Source organism: Petaurus breviceps, unplaced genomic scaffold (genome assembly GCF_028583685.1).
Source record: "Petaurus breviceps papuanus isolate PSGF00001 unplaced genomic scaffold, PetGlider_PUasm1.0 186, whole genome shotgun sequence".
Taxonomy (NCBI): Eukaryota; Metazoa; Chordata; class Mammalia; order Diprotodontia; family Petauridae; genus Petaurus; species Petaurus breviceps.
In genome coordinates, this window is record NW_027185798.1 from 9,083,394 (window position 1) to 9,091,629 (window position 8,236).

The 8,236-nt window shown below is 50.0% G+C and overlaps 1 protein-coding gene across 1 annotated transcript in view; it reads left to right on the forward strand.

The window, feature by feature from the left end:
- The window catches only part of CLIP2 (CAP-Gly domain containing linker protein 2), a 124,346-nt gene that overhangs the window by 47,861 nt on the left and 68,249 nt on the right, over positions 1 to 8,236 (forward strand). Inside the window, exon 3 of the mRNA XM_069089148.1 lies at positions 676 to 1,226. Within this exon, the coding sequence (XP_068945249.1) occupies positions 676 to 1,226 (551 nt within the window). The remainder of the gene's footprint in view (positions 1 to 675; positions 1,227 to 8,236) is intronic.

Genomic DNA, 8,236 nt, shown 5'->3' on the forward strand with positions numbered 1-8,236 from the left:
GGTCTGTTGTGGCTTGCAATCTATGACCCTATGAGGAGATGGCCTTCGAGGCCCCTTCCAGTACAAAGTCAATCATACCACCACCCCCGATCTTCCTGACCCCAAGTCCTGCACCCTCCCCCAGTCTGCCCTGCTACCTTAAACCAAATGCTGACCCGAGAGACTTTCTTCCAACAAAGAAGGGCTTCAAATGCCTGCGTTCAAATCAATTATTTACCAGGCCTACTGTGTGCCAAGCACTTCTCTTGGTGCTGAGGATCCCAGACAAAAATTGAAGGGTTCTTGCCCTTCAAGAGCTTGCGTGGGGTAGGGGAGAGGGGCCAGGGGCGACACATACATAAACGAGCATTTGCAGAACAAATTATAGGAGATTCTTTGGAATTCGTAAGTGAGAAGGGCCATGGTGACTTTGGTCAGTAACCCTGCCATCAGTCATATCAGAAGAGGGCAGAGAGCCTGGATTCCAACCCAGATCCACCGACTCTGAGCCTAGCCCCCTTGTGCCTGCCTCTGTGTCATCGTCTGTAAATGGGGGGGGGTCGGATGGTACTCTGGGGTCTCCCTCCCGCTTAGCTCTGGCATTCGATGACTCTGTGTCCACAGAGGCAGGAGGCCCGTCCTTCCGCCGCTGTGTTCTCTTGCCCTAATTACGCCCGTATCTTTCTCACCGTCCAGGCTCTCCGCTGCACAAGCAGGCGTCGGGACCCACGGCGGCCACTGCCACCCCTGCAGAGAAGCCGTGCCCCAAGGTGGCAGAGGTCGGCGATGACTTCCTGGGGGACTTCGTGGTGGGCGAGCGGGTCTGGGTGAACGGTGTCAAGCCCGGAGTCGTCCAGTATCTGGGGGAGACGCAGTTCGCGCCAGGCCAGTGGGCAGGAGTGGTCCTCGATGACCCAGTGGGCAAGAACGACGGCTCGGTGGGTGGCGTGCGCTACTTTGAGTGCCAGCCGCTCCAGGGCATCTTCACCCGGCCCTCCAAGCTGACACGGCAGCCCACCGCGGAGGGCTCGGGCAGCGACGCACACTCCGTGGAATCCCTGACCACCCAGAATCTGTCCCTGCATTCCGGCACCGCCACGCCCCCGCTGTCCACCCGGGTCATCCCCCTGCGGGAAAGCGTCCTCAACAGCTCCATGAAGACGGGCAACGAGTCCGGCTCCAACCTCTCGGACAGCGGCTCAGTCAAGAAGGGAGACAAAGACCTGCGGCTCGGGGATCGGGTCCTGGTGAGTGAGTGACGGGACTTCCCTTTGCCTGTGAGTGTGTGTGTGTGTGTGTGTGAGTGTCCTGTGCCTCTGAGTGTGTGTGTATGTGTGTGAGACTGTGTGTGTGAGCCTGTGTGTATGTGTGTGAGCCTGTGTGTGTGTCAGCCTGTGTGTGTATGTGTGTGTGTGAGCCTGTGTGTGTGTTTGTGTGTGAATGTGTGTGAGCCTGTGTGTGTGTGAGCCTGTTTGAGTGGGTGGGTGGATGTGTCTGTGTGTGAGTATGTGTGTGTGAGCGTGTGTGTTAGCCTGTGTGTGTGAGTGTGTATGTGTATGAGCCTGTGTGAGTATGTGTGTGTGAGCCTGTGTGTGTGTGTGAATGTGTGTTTGTGAGTGTGTGAATATGTGTGTGTGTGAGCCTGTGTGTGTGAGTGTGTGTGAGCCTGTGTGTGTGTGTGAGTGGGTGGGTGGATGTGTCTGTGTGTGTGAGGCTGTGTGTGTATGAGTGGGTGGGTGGATGTGTCTATGTGTGTGTGCGCTCACACCTTTGTGTGTCCACATCCTGACTCTGCTACTTCAATTGACCAATCAACATTTATTAAGCGCCTCCTATGTACCAGGCATTTATTTAGTGTCTACTGTGTACCAGAGCCCTATGCTAAGTACTGGGGGTACAAAAGAGGCAAAAGGCAGCCCCTGTCCTCAAGGAGCTTACAGTCTAATAGAAGAGTTTATTCCCTGTGTGACTTTAGGCAAATTCTCTGGATGTCTCTGGGGGGGGGGCTGGCCTTGATGACCTCTGGTGGCCCTTTCTGGCTCTGCATTTCCTATCTCATGGAACATCTTTGGGCCTCATTTTCCTCATAGATGAGGTGACTTCTAAGGACTCAAGAATGCTGTGATTTATTTCAGTTTGCTTCAATTCCGTAGCGATTATTAAAGCTCCCATGGAAAGGAGTCATGGGGCAGTCTATAGAATGGATCTTGCAGTCAGGGGTGTTGGGTTCGAATCCTGTCTCAGCCCCATACTGGGTGGGCCCATCCCTTACTTCTCAGTGTTCTGGGCAACGCTCTGAGATGAGCTACCAGTGAGTGAGTGGCACAGTCAGTCTGGTGACTGGTCACGATGTCAGATCCCTGCCTAGCCAGGGGCAAACATTGTCACCACATCCTGTGCTGGGTGCCGGGCCGGCCCCCACAAACCAAGCTGCCTGCTCTGAGCTGATGTCCAGCTGGGGCCGGGGTGGGGCTACAGAACTGTTCACTTCTGGCTGCCACAGCTGAAGGACCTTGGTGATCCAGAAAGGGACTAGAGACCAGGATGAGGAAGGGCCAGGGAGGATGAGCTGAGCCCCCAGAGGACCAAGCTGGGAGTCCTGCGGGAGGTGACAGAGAGAGAAATGTGGGCGTGATATCAGGAAGAGCTTCCTAAACCTAATCATCTCGGTGCTGTTCAGTCCTTTCCAGTCACTTACAATTCTTCATGACCCCATTTGGGATTTTCTTGGCAAAGATACTGGAATGGTTTGCCATTTCCTTCTCCAACTCATTTTACAGATGAGAAGACTGAGGCAAGAAGGGTGAAGTGGCTTGCCCAGGGGCACACAGTTGATAAGTGTCTAGGGCTGGATTTGAATTCAGGTCCTCCTGACTCCAGGTCTGGTACTCTGTGTCCTATGACACCCCCTAGCTGCTCCAAACCTAACAATGAGAGCTGTCCCAAAGTGGAGGGGCTGAGCTTCCTGTCCTTGGAGGTTTTCAGGCAGAGGCTAGCTGCCGCCTGTCACACAGAGCATGGACTGGACTCAGTGACTGCTAAATTCCTCCCATCTCCCGTGTGCCTTGGTTTTCTGATTCTCTACAGAGGAGTCTATACCGGGCATATCCCAACACAGTAACTCTCGGGAGTTGTCAGAGAGGGGGAGATGAGGGGAGGCCTCTTGGAGGAGGTGGCCCCCAAGTCATGCTTTGCAAAGAGACTAGTCTAAGAGGGGGAAGAGAAGAGAGAGCGCTGTCGTTATCGGGGAGGGCTTCCTAGCATTGCCTGGTGAGAGCTGCTGCCCTCTCTCCTAGGGAAATGTTCGCTCTGGGCTGAGCATTTGGGTGATGTTGAATAATGGCTAAAGAGGAGGGCAGGTCTGCTGAGCAAGCCTGGTACAGTGGGAAGGGCACTTGCTCTGGAGTCAGAGGACCTGGTTACGAATCTCACCTTTGATGCCTAATACCTACTGAGTCCCTGAGACTCTGGGTCTCAGTTTCCCCATCTGTAAAGTGCAGTAGTATGTCACTCAGGGTCCCTGTCATCTGATGCTGTGAGTGATGAGGGCCCAGCCCTCCGTGGAGGCTGTAGGGAGGGGACCAATGAGCTTCCTCCAGGTCTGACAAAGGTGCCCTTTGACTTGTGGGACTTAGCCAGGGTTTGCCTTACCTAGTCAGGGCTTCCTGAGCCCAAGCCGCCTGCCCCTACCAGCCTGATTCAAGTACCTGAAATTCCACCATTAAAGCCTCACTTTGGGGGTTTCCCAGAGTTCACACCCTTCCTCCACTGCTTTGTGCCCCAGTTTCCCCCCCTGTAAAGTGAGGAGCTTTGGACCATAGATCTGCAGTATGTAGGGTTCTTAGAGGATGCTTACTGTCTGTGTGACCTTGGGCAAGTCAACCTCCGTCTGCCTCAGTGTCTTCATTTGTGAAGTGGAGATAAAAGTCACACCTCCCTCCCAGACTTGTGAGCATCAAATGGGATTACATGTGCAAAAAGCCCCGCAAACCCGCTAGCGCCCGTCATCATCATCACCATAACTGTCCTCACTGTTATTTTGTCCAGCCTCGTTTTAGAGGAAACAGTGGTTTGGTGGTTTGTGCAGGCTGGGGGTGAGATAGATGGAGCATTGAGGGGCAGCGGGTAAAGCGCCAGCCCCGGGGTCAGCAGGACACAAGGTCAAATTTGGCCTCCAACACTTCCTAGATATGTCACCCTGGGCAAGTCACTTTACCCTATTTACCTCAGTTTCCTTATCTGTCAAATGAGCTAGAGAAGAAAATGGCAAACCACTTCAGTATTTTTGCCAAGAGCACGTTAGCTGTGTGACCTTGGGCAAGTCTCCTAACCTTGTTTACCTCAGTTTCCTTATCTATCAAATGAGCTGGAGAAGGAAATGGCAAACCACTCCAGTATTTTTGCCAAGAAAACCCCAGGTGGGGTCACGGAGAGTCAGACATGACTGAAATGGCTGAAAAACAGCAAAAGATAAAATTTTGAGCCGCAAGGAAGAGAGTTCAGTCCCCTTATTCTACAGAAGAAGAAAAGGCCAACTCAAAAGCAGGTCCGGGTCAGACTGAGAGTCCCTTCTGGGTCTAAACCTGAGATCCCAGAGTAGAGTTTGTGAAGAACGCTTCCTTGGGCACCATCTTGACCATGACAGCCCCCAGAGACTGAGGCCCAGAGAGGAAGGGCCACAGGAATGGCAGAGAGAGAGGAGGGATTTCAGGGAAGGGGGAAAGGACCCCCAAAGATTTCTGGACTTCTCTGGACAATGGTAAGCCTGTGGACTGTGAGGTCATTTCTAACAGACCTGCGAGCTGACCAGCTAGAGAGGCTGACGCATCTCCGACAAAGCAGTGTCTCTCCAGGATTCTGCACGGGGCCGACAGCTGGTACCCGTGTGCCCTGGAATGATGAGAAGCCACTTGGCTCAGGATGCGGTTTCCCAGCTGTAAATGAGACCTAGACTAAACACCAGGAAACTTTAAACTGCTTCTGAAATGCACCAGATCCAGTGAGGGGCTCAGGAGGTGGTGGGTGGTGCGGGGCTGGGAATAAATTAGCCCCTTCCTGGAGGCTGAGGCTTTTCTCCCTCATGGACCAGAGTGAGCAGCTGCCCAAGGCCTCTTTGCCCTGCTGGCCTCTCTGATGCTTTTCCTTGTGCAGCTGATGCCCATACAACCACAACCTTCATCAGGTGAGTGCAGGAGGCCCAGGGGTGTGCAAAGTGCCATCCCATGGAGGGATGTGGTGCGAGGTTGCCTAGGGTGTCACAGTGCTCTTACTCTCTCATTAGCGGCACCCCTCTGAATGGACCTCGGCCGCTGGCTCGTCCATAAAGACATTTTCATTCTAGCCCACCCAACAGTGGATGTCCAGCCTCCTCTAGGAGACCTCCCTCCAGGGACCTCTGCAGGCACCTTGGGGAGGAAGCATTTCCTGACATCAGGCCCAAAGCCGCCTCTCTGTGCCTTCTGCCCATGGCGTCTGGTTCTGACCTCTGGGGGCCAAGCAGAATGCGTCCAAGCCCGTCAGCTACTCCAGAACAGTTCTCATGGTCCCCCATGGCCCTAGTCCTCTCTCTGCCAGGCTAGACAGGCCCCAATCCTTCAGCTGCCCTTCCCATCCTGGTTGTCCCTCTATGGACATTCTCCAGTTTATTTGATAACCTTTGCAAACCAGGTGCCCCAAACCAAACACAATGTTCCAGATAAGATCTAACAAGGATGTAGGACAGTGGAACTGTCAGCTCCCTATTGTACCTGGAACGTCTGCCCCTTTTAATGAAGCCCTAGGTCACTTTGGCTTTTGGGGCCCTTCTGCTGACCCATAAGGAGCTTGCAGTCCCACTAAGACCCCCAGATCTTTTTCAGAACAATTGCTATCTATCCATGCCTCACTCATCTTTTAGCTGTAGGCTGATTTTTTATACTCATGCTCAAGACTCCTCCTTGGTGTCTCCTGGATTTTGTCTCAGACTAAGCCCAATACTCCTACCTGTTGGCATCCTTTGAGATCCCGACTCCTTCATCTGCCAGGTTCTTTCTACCTTCCACTTTGGCACCACTTGCAGATTTGATGAGTGTACAACCCCCTCATTTTACAGAGAAGGAAACTGAGGCTTAGAAGGGGTTAAGTGACTTTCCTAAGGTAACACAAGTTGTAAAAGCCAGGGCTAGGATTTGAAGCCAGAGTCAACTTTCTTTTCACTACACCACGTGTCCCTCATTCACGGTGTAAATTTTAAGGAGATGAAGCTCTGAGAGCCGGGTGGCAGGAAGGTACAGAAAAGAAGGGGGCTGTATATGGGGTCAGAGGACCCAGGTTCAAATCCTGGCTCTACATGTATCTTGGTAAGTCACTTCATCCTTTCTTTCCTGTCATCTTTCTCTCCCCCCCCCTCCATTTTCTGACTTTTCCCTTCTCTTTCTTTCTTTTCTTTTTCTCATGTTGTCTGACTTCCTCTTTCCTTTTCTTTCTAAGTTTCTCCTTTATTTCTTCTCTTCTATTTTCTTTCTCTCTCTCCCTTTCTTTTTTTTTTTTTTTAACTCATTTGGGTTTATTAACTTTTTTAAGGTTAACCGGCCGTTTTTTTTTTCTGGGTTGGTGCTAAGTATCTGAGCCCGGGATTCCATCTCCAGGTCTTGTCAACACTGGAGCTGGTGCTCTTACTCGCTGAGCCACCTGGCTGCCCCTCTTTCTCCCTTTCTTTCTGCCTTTCTCTTTCTCATTTTCTTTCTCTTCTTTTCTGACTTTCTCCTTTCTTACTTTCTTTTTCTCCTATCTTCTAACTTTCCTTTTCCTTTTCTAACTTTCTCTTTCTCTCTCCTTTGTTACTTTCCTTTTCTCCTGTCTTCTGACTTTCTCTTTCCTTTTCTATCTTTCCCTTTCTCCTTTCTTTCTTTTTCTCTTTCTAATTTTTTACTTTCCCTTCATCTCTCTTTTTGACTTTCTCTTTCCTTTCTGTTCCTTCTTCCTTTCTTTTTCTCTTTCTTATTTTCTGACTTTCTCTTTTTCTTTCTGACTTTCTCCTTCCCCTGTTTTCTTTCTCTTTCTCTCTCCTCTTTTCTGACTTTCACTTTCTTCTTACTTTCTCTCTCTCCTCTTTTCTGACTTTCTTTTTCCTTTTCTAATTTTCTCTTTCTCTCCTTCTTTGTTACTTTCTTTTTCTCCTATTTTCTGACTTTCTCTTTCCTTTCCTTTCTTTCTCTTTATCTCTTTTTTTTCTTTTTCTTTTTTTTCTTATTCTCTTTCTTATTTTCTGACATTCTCTTTCCCATTTTCTTTCTCTCTTCTCTTTTCTCACTTTCCCCTTTCTTACTTTCTTTTTCTCCTGTTTTCTGACTTTCTCTTTCCATTTCTTTAACTTTCTCTTTCTCTCTCCATATTTCTTACTTTCTTTTCTCTATCCTATTCTCTGACTTTCTCTCCTCTTCCTGCTTTCTCTTGCTCCCTCTCTTCTATTCCTCTTCCTTTCCTCCCTTTTAGTCTCTTCCCCCCGCTCCTTCCTTTCTTTCTTGAACTTCCTAACTTAAGTCCACATTTCCTGTGGCAGCCATGACTTCGAGCCTGCTCTCTTTTATAGAGCTGAAAGAAAAGCCTAGGTCCCTTTATGCATCTGCTTGCTTATTTCTTGCATCCCTAACCTCCTCCTTTTTATGTTCTCTAAAGATGACCAGGGTACTAGATGGGGCATTGTGGAGTATGTACATTTCACCTCTGTCGGCCTCAGTTTCCTCCTCTGTACAATGAGGAAACAGGATCAAAGATTTCAAACCTGGAGAGAACTTGGAGACCATTCAGTTTAGCTCCTTCATTTAATAGTTGAAGAAACTGAGTCTCAGAAAGGTTAGGTGCTCAGTCCCACAGGTAACAAGAATCATCTTTGGGCAGTGCAGGCCAGGCTCCCCAGATGCCTCTTACACCACCTGGCATGGTGCCTGAAACCTCCCTATCCTTTGAGGGGGGAGAGACTTTAGGATGCAGCCAGCTAAACCTTCATTTGACCAAGGAAGAAAATGAAAAGGGAAGCCACATGCCTGGGGCCAAAGGGTCTTTGAGTAACAGACCCAGGGCGAGAGCCCAGGTCACCACACCTTGCTGGTTTCTGTAGCTTTTGAAGCATCTAGAATGTCTAAAAGCCTCTAGTTGCTGTATAAAGACCTCTAGGGAGAAGACAGCTTGATCAATTAGCAACCATTTGTACCTTAGCCAGGGTATGAACAATATATATGTGTGTGTGTGTGTGTGTATGAATATATATATATATATA